The sequence below is a fragment of the Papilio machaon genome, chromosome 13, assembly GCF_912999745.1.
Source record: "Papilio machaon chromosome 13, ilPapMach1.1, whole genome shotgun sequence".
NCBI lineage: Eukaryota > Metazoa > Arthropoda > Insecta > Lepidoptera > Papilionidae > Papilio > Papilio machaon.
In genome coordinates, this window is record NC_059998.1 from 1343669 (window position 1) to 1356985 (window position 13317).

At 31.4% G+C, this 13317-nt stretch overlaps 1 protein-coding gene across 2 annotated transcripts in view; it reads right to left on the reverse strand.

Moving 5' to 3' along the window:
• The window catches only part of LOC106712178 (calmodulin-A), a 98192-nt gene that overhangs the window by 32694 nt on the left and 52181 nt on the right, over positions 1–13317 (reverse strand). Inside the window, exons 1-2 of one of the 2 annotated variants that reach the window (XM_014504659.2) lie at positions 5538–5727; positions 1300–1341 (exon numbers count right to left, since the gene is read on the reverse strand). The exons of the other annotated variant lie outside the window; for it this stretch is intronic. Coding sequence (XP_014360145.1) covers positions 1300–1341; positions 5538–5627 — 132 coding nt within the window. The 5' untranslated portion in view covers positions 5628–5727. Of the gene's footprint in view, positions 1–1299; positions 1342–5537; positions 5728–13317 lie in introns of those variants that run through there. 2 annotated transcript variants of the gene reach the window in all.

Genomic DNA, 13317 nt, shown 5'->3' on the forward strand with positions numbered 1-13317 from the left:
CTAGGTTTGTAGGTCACAGGACGATGTTTGACTAAATTTCGACTCGTCTTATGTTTGTAAGACTACTGACGGGATTACTGTCTTGATTTTTATATTACCTTACATTTTTCTTTTTTTTTTCTTTAAAGTATTCTTTAATTATTTCGATGTTTTAGAAAATGTAATTTCTATTCAATGTAATATTACTGGTAGCTTCTTTCGTGCAAATATTAATATACCTGTCTAGTCTAGATTTCCATTGCTACCTTTTTATATAAGATATATCGAACATATGCGAAAAGAACAAGACAATCTTTATTTAACGTGCAACTTTCTAAGTATCGATTAACTACCATAATAGATACTCCAATGTGTTATAAAACTCTAAAGGTAAAATTGCTATTAATCCAATATAATGTACCGTTGCCAAACCTCGAGAGTGTGTCCCATTGGGCAGTTACCGACCAATTGGCTCAATGGGAAAAAATCCATCGGGCTACTTGATCGGTAGGCCGACCGGCCCAACGGGAAACGCATAACCTTGATGTTTTAGGATAAATAATATAAACATGCACATCAGTAGATTTATTCATATAAATATTATAATATTTATTTAATCTTAAAACGTAGAAAATAATTTGATTAAAAATGTAACTATTTTTAATTGAATCAATAAATCTCATGCAGCATCTAAATGTATATGTATAAAAGTGATTAAAAGTAAGCTTCACGACCCCTAAAATAAAACAGATAAACAGAGTAGATAAACATGATAATAGTTTGGGCGAATATTGAATTTCTTCACAGCATTTAAAAAATGTACTAAACCTTAGTTAAAGACGCGGAAATTAAAATCAATTATGAAATTCACTTTTATTCGTCATCTTTAATAAATTAGTTAGTTGTAAAAGATACTCAAAAAGAAAGTGATTCATCGATGTTTATTTTATTTACATTTTGGAAAAACTTCCCATGTCATTTGAAATTTAACATGAGATATCTCGTGGTGTTTCTTACCTCCACCTTGTTGGATATTCTACGGCTGATGATGGTGCGTCTACATCTAAAACAAACTACAATTTAAAAACCGCGCATGATTTATGACATAACCCTTGGCAATGATTTGTGTGCTTTGAAATTTTTATCAAAAATTTGTAAATTTAAAGACACGATTTTCTAGATTTCCAATAACTTAGGCTTAATCTTGAAGTTTTTGTTGAATCAGCATACAAAAATCATTGCCGACAAAACAACCAACGAAATCAAAGAGACGATGGTAATGATCAGGAGTGAAGAAGCGTCTTTACGTACTGTCATTACCTGACTAACACTCCTAAAGCTACTGGTGCTAGCGCTCCGGGCCTGCAAGAAGAAACATTTGTTCCTATACACTAAGCACACATAGCTCAAGTAGCGACCAAGAAGATTGACATGCTGAATTACCTAAAAACATTATGCTTAGCTGTTTGTGTTTCCTACTTATTTTCTTCACATAGTTAAAACATTATCTCTGTTTTGTCTAAGATAATGAGAGGAATGACGATATTTTTATACAGGGATTTTAGTGTCATACCAACGATTAATTTTGTGAGAGTATGCCTATATTATGTTTTGTTGATTCTTTAATTGTGTCTCCCGCTAGCTTCATTTGTGTTATACGTTTTATAAGTCATTAATAATTATGCAAAATTTTCGAGTTCATCATCTATAAGGAACTTTTAATAGCTCTATGATATTTGAATGTCCGAAGTGAACTCGCTGAATTTTATTTTTAAGGATTTAACGGAACTATGAAATATAGAGTAGGGATCCGACAGTTTGCAATTTATGAAAAGTGCCTGTCCTCGTTGTAGTAAAAAGAGTTATTGCAAATTAATAAAAGAGTCATTTTTGTACATTTTAGATATTCTGTATTGATGTCAATATAGTTTAGTTAAAGATCGTTAAAGGATATTGAATTGAAATTTTGCTCATCATTGTAATATTAATATAGAACAAGTGGGATTATTGTACTGTAGTATTACCTCTAATACCGTCTGAATAGGCAAAAACTCTTCAATAAAAACGATAAAAATACAGACACTATAAAAGAATATATTCGTGTGCTAACTAAGCAGAATATCTGTCCGTAATCAAGTATTGCACGATAAAGTTAATTCGTGATTATTTTGATTTCAAATGTACAAATTTATACTAAAATTATGACGTCATTTAAATGAAAATGAAATTTTTAATTATTTTATTAAAAAACAGATTTGCTTTTTATTAGTGGGTTGTATAAAATTTATCTACTTATAATTTATCTTTATCATTTATTGCCAGTATTAATGAAAATTAAGTATTTAATAAATGTCTTAATTATATTCTAGAATATTGTCATGTGATCTCTCATCTCGAAACTGTTTAATAACAATGTAAGTTAGTTCGATATTAAACCGACTGTCAACCTCAAATTCATACTACGAAATATAAATAATTGTCTCGGGCAATATTAGTATGCTGCTTAGCATTTGAGTTAGACTTCACTGTGATTATTTTGACTTATAATGAAGTTAATGTTTCAACATATAATGAAGATAGACAGACAGACTTGATTGTGAATTGTTAATTAAAATGAACTGAAGTTTTAAAAAATGTGTCAAGAATTGATTTAGTTTCTGAATGTTATTTAAAGTGTGAAATTAGTGTACAACTATACAACAATATTGTAATAAATAAATACAAGGTGCTGATAAAAACAGGAAGAGAGATAGTACGTAGAGCATATCTACCTTATTGGTCTGGTATACATAGTATAGTTAGTCACATGAAATATGCACATATATTTGGAGCAAGATGTGTTGTGTGGATGTTAAATCAACAGCTTATGTAAGAAGGAAATGTTCTGATCAACAAATCTAGCTCCAAAACACAACGTAACAAAATCAAATAGGCAAGCATTTATATCAAGTGTTATTAATACGAGAGAAACAAAGAGATTTGAAAACAGTGAGTAATTTACTTAGCCATAGAAAAGCTAGATAGAAGTCTGCAACGTTGGAAGTAAATCTTTCGACTCACACTATGAAAAAAGTAACAACTCTTTAAAAATATCATAAGATATGTAACTATTTTCATCGGGTGGCTCGATTCTTGTACAACTCTTTTCAAATATTTTGGCGGCTCAAGGACACTGGCGCGCTGCGTACGCATCCCGTTACGCCCCGCAACACCTAAAATCGTGTTTTGCGTAAAAACACGGGCGAAGTTAATAGCCGCTAAGATATCTGAAAACATTTATATCTGAAATTACTTTCAAACTCTACGTTAAAATTGGTTCGAGTTTTAAAAGTAATTCTTTCTGTTATAAACATTAAGAGCACTTGGATTGCTTTCAAATAAGTGTGGTTGAAGTAATTTGAGTACACTAGCCAACACAGCTTGTTTCATTATTATCCACATAATTATACGTGTTAATGATAAAATTAAAAGAGCATAATCTGAGCTATTATGTTGATGTTATGATAAAGCTATTTTGGCGACGTGTTATGTTAACAAACTTAACTGAAAGCAATCAGGTTCAACATATAAAGCATATTCCAACACAATCAGCGACATTGATCAGTTGCTACACATTTTCTTGCAAATACCATACGAATGTCATTGCACGACTTTTTTATTTATAGTTTGTCGACGATGCAACCTGTGAAAGATATTTCATGAAAATATATTGGGTGTTATAATAAAATACGTGATACGTTAATGTTTATTTATTCATTGTTAAAATTTTGACAATAACAAAATTAATATTAATTTAGGAATTTTAAAATTTACTTTTTATAGTGCTACCGTGATTTGACAAAGATAATTTTAATTTGAAAGTTAAACGTTACGTAGAGGTAATAGGTTTCAAAGTGAAAACATATCACACATAAAAACTAACGTCTTTATTTATTACGATTAATGTAATTAATTTGTTATATACCGAAAAGTATCGATCGACAAAGTTATGATTTGTTCTATATTCGAGGAATTGTAGAGAAGGAATTAAGTTTTATATGACTGCCGTTCCGTTGCAAACAATGCGGACTGTCATTGAATGCACTGGGCGTTGTCCGAAACCAGAACTATTGGAGTGTGCGGTACAAGCGAGGGTGTGAAAATTGCGATAGTGTCTATATCAATATTTTACGTTATTGTTTTTTTTATTTCAGTCTAAGAATCTAAGTGTATAAAAGCTTTACCTAAATATATGAACATATCTTGACTTCAATACTCGTGAATAAGAAAATATTTGTTTTATTTTCAGAGAGAATTTGCGGTTGGACTATATAATTTTGTACAGATATTTTCACTTTGGAAGCTTTCAATTTCAAACAAAAGACAGTCTATGCTAGAAAATCTTTTAAGTTAGAAAATAGTTTCTGTGATAGATAAGTAAGATTTGCGTAAAACTTTAGTTAATATCCCACCGCTTGCGTTGCTACTAGCTACGGAAGTGCGGATTTAACTGACGGAAATTGGACTACCGCGTCGACATGCTAACGATACTTATGCTATTTTGGTATGAAATTTGCAGGTTTATATATTGGTTGATCAATTAACACCAAGTGAACACTATATTCATGTCATAGTTAACGACAAATAAGTTATAGTTATAAATCAAGTAACCGTATTGGAAATTCTGGACAACATTTTTTTCTACCAGAAAAAAAATCAACATTCTTAAGGATAAAAGCCACAGAAACAACGAAAACTCATTAAAAGTTAAATGCGTTAACGTGCGCAATTATCTCGTGATAAAGAATTCTTAGTAAGTCAACTTTTGATGGACGCAAATCATACCGAAGCGTACCAAGTGTCATAAAAGAAAGTCGTGTTAGTTACACTATTTATAACTCAAAATCGATCGATTTAGCTGAAAATTGATGGGGAGGTAGCTTAGAACTAGGAGACGGACATAGGAACTTTTTTATTTTGTGTGCATTTTTTTTATTCCGCGCGGACAGAGTCGCGGGTAAAAGCTAGTAGGAAATAAAACGACTTGATGATAAATACAAATCTACAAACCTAAGGCTATGAAGAATTTATTTAAATCAACAATAAGCAGTATTGTATTTATGATTGTGAGTTATAATGATCCACTTATTTAATGACATTTTAGTAACCCTTCTAATTTTGACTTAATTAATAAGTAGTAACAGGGGTCAGTCAAAATCACGATAGCACTTTAATAAAAAACAAATAAGATTTATTACGAAAACACTAATTTATATTACGGTGTAATACGCGGCCTGAACGTGGCTCAGCGCCATTTAATGAGCAATTTCCGAGCGACAATCGGCACGAAGCGGGTACATTACACCATCATGATACAAAAATAAACCTTAATACATTTAAATAATAATACTTTTAAATATAAAGCTTCTAGTTGTAGATTTTGTGTATCTTCACTATGGAGATGTCTGTTCATTAGACGAATCGAAACATGGCAGTGTTTCTGATTTTCTAATTTTTGTCACGAATGAAATACACGCTTATGCTAGTAGTTATAAAGTTTAAAATGAGTAACTGTATACCTTGCTTCTATTCCTGGGATCCCTGAAGTCCTCCTTGGAAGCCTTTCGTCGCTTATCCTTCAATATCATACGAGCCGCAGCGAACGCCATCTTGATTTGTTGTAAAGTTCTATTCAATGCCACACTTATTACGATAAAGTTCCTAACACTTTAATTTAATCTTACTTTGAACACTTTTATAAACACTTTTACCCTAACACTTCGCAACTCCACAACTTTAACGCTTATTATTAACCGCAATCACTTTAGGCTCGATCACAGATTTTTTTTTCCAATCAAATTGACAATTTTAATTGCTTTTCGTTTTTAATTTAATTGAAATATCACTAACTAACAATACTTAGTACGACTTATTGCCTTCTTCGTTGTTATTTTTATTTAAAACAATTTTAAAAAATATAACTTTACTGATATAATTTAAATCTGCAAAATAAACAGAAATTATGGACGTTATAAAATTGTTAAGGTGAATTGAAAACTAAAAACTCAATAAGTAAAACAGGCATTCATTCTTTAGTATAGGTTTTCTTTGATCAAGTGCTGTTTTATTCATCCTAAAAAAATCACATGTAGAAGCTCTTACTAACGCTGTCCACTAAATGATATAAATTAAGTTGAAAATTATAATAATTCCATCTATAGTTATATGCCGATTGTATACTACTTAATCCACAATAGTAAGAAAAACAACTTTTCAAATAAAAATTACATTTAATGTTCCGTATAATAAATAACCGCGTAAACTTAACGCAATAAAGAACCCAAGTCACATTATCTTCAATCTAGACTTTTAAACTGTTTACTTCTTAAGGAAATTGCTCTTAAAATTTAATTGATTCAGCAAAAAGGATTTTCTCAAACAATATAACCTCTTTTCGACATTACAAAGATTACACGAGCATATTGCAATAGTGACATAACTAGAAATGCGCAAGTTATAAGAAGCTTACTATTGGAATGAGATGGAAAATATTCTCATCAGTATTAAGTCAATTAGAATTCAGAATATTAAAATTCAAAGCTTCTTAAATGTAACGTAGAATTCTCACTGAACTAACTTTTTTCACAAATTCCAACTTTAAAAAATCAGATTAAGCATTTTGCTGTTTGAATTCACTCTTAAGAAAGGCTTTTTGAAAATCATTGTATCTATTTCAGAAGCAATTCAATCTCTCAACACAATGAACAGTACAAACAGCGTTAACAAAGTCACGAACTATCAAAGGGTACTTTAACTAAAATAAATTAATGGAGCAATGTGATTTGTATCGTTTATAAGCTGACGTTTTACTTTTTGTGTCTTCATAAAAGACCAACGTTTATATAACTTAACAAAAAAGTTAACCATAAATCTATTCACAATAAAACAAACTTAAAAAAAACATGTTACAAAATGTACCCAAATTGACAAGTAACAAATTTCACACTGTGTTGATAAATGGAAAACGTTTTTGTGTCCGTTGCTATTGACTGCGTGTTACATTTATAATTGTGACAAATGCATGAATAACTACTTATAATATAACATTATAATAAATTCATTTTTAAATAATTTCTTGAACCTAATATTTGCAAGATAACTATATCGCATTAAATAAAAGAGTATCATCAAAATGACACTTTAAGTTCTGACGTTCCGTGAAATTAAAATTTCCAGATGAAATCCTTTCTTACATGGCAACCTGTTTTCAATGTGAAATTAAATAGCAGTCGTCCTATTTCCTATATTTTAAAATAATTTAGTAAATAATATAAGATACATTTTCCAAATCTTTAATTGCATGAGGTCCAACAATCGTAAGGTTATAATAAATTTCCAATAAGTGATTCAGAATAACCGTGGGAGCAGCGACTAATCCAATTTAAGCATTTGACACGTAGCGCGAAGCACGCAAAATGCATTCTATTTTTAGATATCGGTTTACGAATTCCCGCCTGCCTGAGGCAGTCCGTGTAAATGGAATTGTGAAAACTAATCCTTTTAAACATCGCCTTGGGCATTCTAAAGTTGAATTGTGGACTTGGCTTACGTTCAATAAAGGTTCTAAGTTTATTTAAGAAATCCTTGGTTTCTGGAAGAACGGAACAACAAATTGTTAAGACAAATTTTTAGAAGGTATCCAGTTAACAATTATGATAATTTATTTAAACAAAGTTTGATTTGTAGTAACGTTAACAGAGAAATTTAAGACGCTTTGTTTATAACTAAAGTGGCAAAGAAACAAGTGGCCATTTGAATTCACCGAAATAGGGAAGCGACTGCTACCCATGAACATTTGCAATTGCAGATGCGTTACCTAACTTGAATCAAAGGAGGAGGGGACGCACACAAAGAGAGGATATTTCCCCTACCTATGCGTGCCTTTTCCACTCCTTTCTTTTCACTTCCCATCATTTCTTTTTGAGAAAGGGCTGGGAAAGAAACGTGGACTAAAAGACCTCCGGAAATTAGCTTTGTCACAATAAAAAAGAACTCCATCAGATTTTAAAAATGTAAGTAGAAAATTCATATAGCATTGACTTATAAAAATAATCGAACATACGACCAAAATCGATAAAATTCTACTCTATCAATGTTGAAAGTTAAATCAACATTGGTGTCATTTTGTAAACAACATTTAAAAACCATTATTTTTCTTATGTTATTCCAAATGAAATGTATTTTTTTTAAATACACTACTACAGTCTACACTTATATTTTTAACTATTTCGTTCCCTTTTCTTTACCTTATCCATTTGTAAACTTAATTTGCTATCGTGTGTCATAATTAAGGCATAACAGAAATAAGTGATTATTGACGAAAGCGAAAGTATCAAAATATTCTGTATTACTCCAAAAATACTGTAATACCAAAAAACTTTTGACTGCTGTTAATTGATATTATTGACGTCAACGTGGTTATATGTTTCACCATAAATATGTATTACCACAATGCTTTCGGTATAAGTTATTCGTAATATATTGGTAAAGATCGCATTTCGCAAGCCTACGCATAATGTTTCAATAACCATGATTCGTCAAAAATCCGAGCCGTATTTAAGCTAAAATGTATTTGAAACAATGTCTATGTTTTTACTATAAAGCCCAATATGTTTGAAACAAAACCACACGCCGTTTTTTGCAACTTAAACTGTCGGCATAATTTTAAAACCGGCATAACAAATGTTCTTTAATTAATTCAACTATAAAAAACAAAACACCAATTTCAAGTGATAACAGTTGATGGATATGGTACATTAGAATTCTGCACAGGTTTGTCACTGACACTCCTGACCCAATTACTGACGAAAAATGGAGCCGATTTGTCTTAATCCTCAGGTAACAGCGCGTAATATCTCATTCTCAATTCGTAATAGGCCTTTCCAATGTAAAAATTGGATTTTTATACTTGTGAGACGAAAATTTACGAGATGTGATATCAATCGTAGAAAAAAAAATCAGCAAATATAGCGCTCTTGATAATTTTACATAAATTCCTTACGTGACTTTAAGAACATCATTCGAAAAAACTAAAGACTAAAACTAAAAATAATCAAAGGGGCCTCCCCTTTGATTGTTTTTAGTTTAGACAAAGTAACATTCGATAAGCGAAGTCGAATTTGAAAATTCATAAATATATGGAAGTAACAATAACTTTCGATATGTCACGTTCGTGTTACGTATTTTTCCTATACATTTTGACACATTTTGTCGATTCTACTAGCGATAGCGATAATCGAATGTTATTTCATATTAATTTATTAATTTATTATCTATACAATACATTTAATAAAATAAAAAATATACAAAATCTATATATATAAAAGAAAGTCGTGTTAGTTACACTATTTATAACTCAAGAACGGCTGAATCGATTTGACTGAAATTTGGTGGGCAGGTAGCTTAGAACCAGGAAACGGACATAGGATAATTTTTACCCCGTTTTCTATTTTTTATTCCGCGCGGACGGAGTCGCGGGTAAAAGCTAATATATTATATAACAAAGAGTATACCACGGGATGCTGAATCCAATGACTCAGGCAACCAGTGGTGAGGGTTGCACAGACAACCTCCTCACTATGAACTCGGTTTCTAAAACAACTGCTTTTTGTATCGAGACTTTAATAGGATTAAAGTACGTTTTATTAATATTTTAGTGACGTTTAAGTTAGTTAATTCAGCTCGATAAAATAAATTCCTGGCTAATGGAGTAATTTATTAGCTAAATTCTTTCGTACGCATATTCTCGTCCTGCTCATTGCCGACTGGGTTCATTGACGTAACGTGCGGCTTATAACTTTTCCAATTAGGTTACATATGTGATAAGACGCCACGACTACAAACAATTTTGTGGAATAATTTAGTGTTGTTACAGCGCCAATCAACTTTATTCGAGTTTCAAAACTTTCTAATTTGTGGTTACCAAAAATAAGTAAGAAGAATTAACTTTCAATTAAACTCAATTATACTCTTGAAATATATGGTTTACTAGCTGTGGCCAGCGACTCCGTCCGCGCGCAGTTAAAAAAAACTTAATAGGGGTATGAAAAATAGATAGTTGGCCGATTCTCAGACCTACTATACTACTACACTACTACAGAATATGCTCACAAAATTTCATGAGAATCGGTCAAGCCGTTTCGGAGGAGTACGGGAACGAACATTGTGACACGAGAATTTTAAATTTTGAACAAAAAAATATTATTATCCAAATAAAAAGTCACATTTATATCTGGTTAATAATATTATCTTAAATAATAAGAAAATAGCATCTGTTTAAAGTAACACTAGTTGAATTGTTACCATTATTCTAGTTGTTAGCACACTTGCGGACGCCCGCGAGTCTGGCGACGCAACAAGGAACCTGATAGGCGACACTGCTGGAACGTTGCCAGCAAATTCATTTCTACAATTTATCTGAAGATAAGGAATGGTGTTTTGATGAGATCTTTAATTTATAGTCTCAGGGTGATCATAAAAAAACTGTTTAGTCACATCGCGCAATTCGTGTCGTCTTTTTAAAATGATGATTCCAACGGACTGTACTAAGAATGTACTCAGAATGATTAACCGTGGATTTCTGAGACCAAAACCTCTGTATAAAACATATCATCATATCTGTCGGTTTCAGTGATTTAAGTCTTAGAAACCCACCGTAAATCGCAAGAAGTACCATAATATACCATTGACTAACTATGAATAAAATTAGTATAATAAATGTCACGTAATACAATAGGTATCGTCTTTAAACATCGGATTAAGTCTTTCCCATTTTTCTTGAAAAAAATAATTGAAACTGTGCTTTCCTCTAGAGAATACGTGCATTATGACCGCAGTCTTTTGAAATCTAAGCTTTTCATTGCTGATAGTGGTCGATGGGGAATATCTGGGCGATATACGGGCAACTGGTTCAAGTAGCTGAGGTCGACTGTTTGCTTAAAATCGGTCAACGTAAGCATATTCGGTACAAAACATATTTGTATGGTCGTAGTGGATCCTACATAATAGAAAATCGAATGTATTTGATCGTTTTCATTCTACCAAGTGTTTTTGCAACAAATGAGGAAAAGAAAAATAGAAAGGAATTTTCAAAGTTTGTGTTTTGATAAACAAATAAAATAAAATTCCTTAAACAATTACCACAAACAATTTCATGTCTCAATGATAGGTAGTGGTGGTCTTTGAATATCGAATAAAGATACTTTACTCGGTTGATCTCTAAATAAAAAATGTACTTAATGTTACGGGAAATATCTTTGAATTGTTTTTTAAATTGAAAATGGAATCAGTTAAAATAATATTACACTTCGTAACAGAATCGATATCTCATTTCCGCGCTGCAAGATAAGTAAAGTGTGCAGAGATTGCACGGCGCACACAATACCAAGTGTAAATGAGATTTTGGCTTAATATCACACGTTCTCAAATTGTCTCACTTCGGAATTATCAAAAGTCTAAATTAGGATACAGTATTGAAAGAGATAATAGAAGAGCAGAAAACTTTAAATGAAAATCTATATAACATATATAAACTAGCTTTTACCCGCGACTCCGTCCGCGCGGAATAAAAAATAGAAAACGGGGTAAAATTATCCTATGTCCGTTTCCTGGTTCTAAGCTACCCTCCCACCAATTTTCAGTCAAATCGATTCAGCCGTTCTTGAGTTATAAATAGTGTAACTAACATGACTTTCTTTTATATATATAGATATATAGTGTAACTCAAAATCGGTCGAACTGATTTAGCTGAAAATTGATGGGGAGGTAGCTTAGAACTAGGAGATGGACATGGGAACTTTTTTATCTTGTGTGCATTTTTTTTATTCCGTGCGGACGGAGTCGCGGGTAAAAGCTAGTTTAGAATATTTAAATGAAATAACGAATAACGAAAAAACGTTATAGATATCGATCGATATAAAAATGTGTACAATTTCGTATACAATATTCTTAACATATTTTTAATGGCATTGTACTAACACATGCAAGCTATTCCATCGAAGTTCAAAAATATATGGACCTGACACGTGACAATCACGTGTTTTCTCGAAAGTAAATCTCATTTCTATACATTCTTGAACTTCATTATAGAATCGCTTCGGTGCGAATGTACTTTGTCTAGGGGAGCAGATTTCAAACTTATCTAAAATCGTCGAGTCATCAGTTCCAAACAAGAGTCTTCTCTTTAGTGCCACTGTTTCACACTTCATGCGATCGACATTTTAGTAAGCGAATATTAAATTAAATTCAAGTATAAGTAAGTTCTAATACTGAGACGGAAAAATAATAAATTGTTAGATGGTTGTTTGAACATAAATGTACAATATTCGTATTAAAATACCTCACATATAAAAACAAATAAAAATAACTTCAATTTAATTTCCATTTCAAACTAGAAAAGAATCTAAAAATGAGACTGTTCAAATTTGGTACGTATTTAAAAGGTGATGAAGATTGCACACAAAACTGAACTATGTGGCTTTACAATAAAGTTGAAAATTCCCTGTCGGTAATAAAATTTCGGTAGGTAAGATCATTTCATATCGGGACATATTATTCTCGGGAGCTCCTTGGAACAAAGAATTCATAGATCATTTTCAGAACCTCACCTGTCGCAATGCGAAATTCAGCGACGCATAATCCAAATCGAATAGGTTTATAATCGAATAAATTTAAAATGTTTCAAACCAGTTTAATTTCATTGCAAATTAATGAAGCGGCATACATTATTTTATCAGCAGAAATAGACATGCTTTTATTATTTAAAACAAGTTATTCAAAAGGTTAATTTTAATGAACTTTCACTTACGTGTAAGTAATGTTATGAAAAATTTAATAATTCTAAAATTTGAGAAATAATACACAAATCTCAAACCTAATTTTCATGTATTCTAAAATCGTTGTTTAAATCAGTTATCTTTGGTACTTTAAAGCAACGTTAATTGTAATATTCTAAACATAACAAGGAAGTAGAAACTTTATCGTATCAACGTTATCAAGTTATATTCAGGATGCCGGCCGTTGCAGTTGAAACTCGGTCAGTTGTACTGAAACTACATTATCTTCATTTTACAGCTAGTACTAAAATTATAATTATATTATTATATTACTTATTCAGACTGTAGTGTACTATCAAATTATATACAAACTATATCTAGTAAAACTGTTTGAAGAAATAGGACAAGACTCGTGATACTAAACGAGTATATTTGAGGAAGTCTGTTAGTAGCACCAGCAGTAGAGAAATTGAAAGGTAAAAGGTTAGCGTTGTATGGGCACGTTATGAGGAGTGAAGAATCGCAT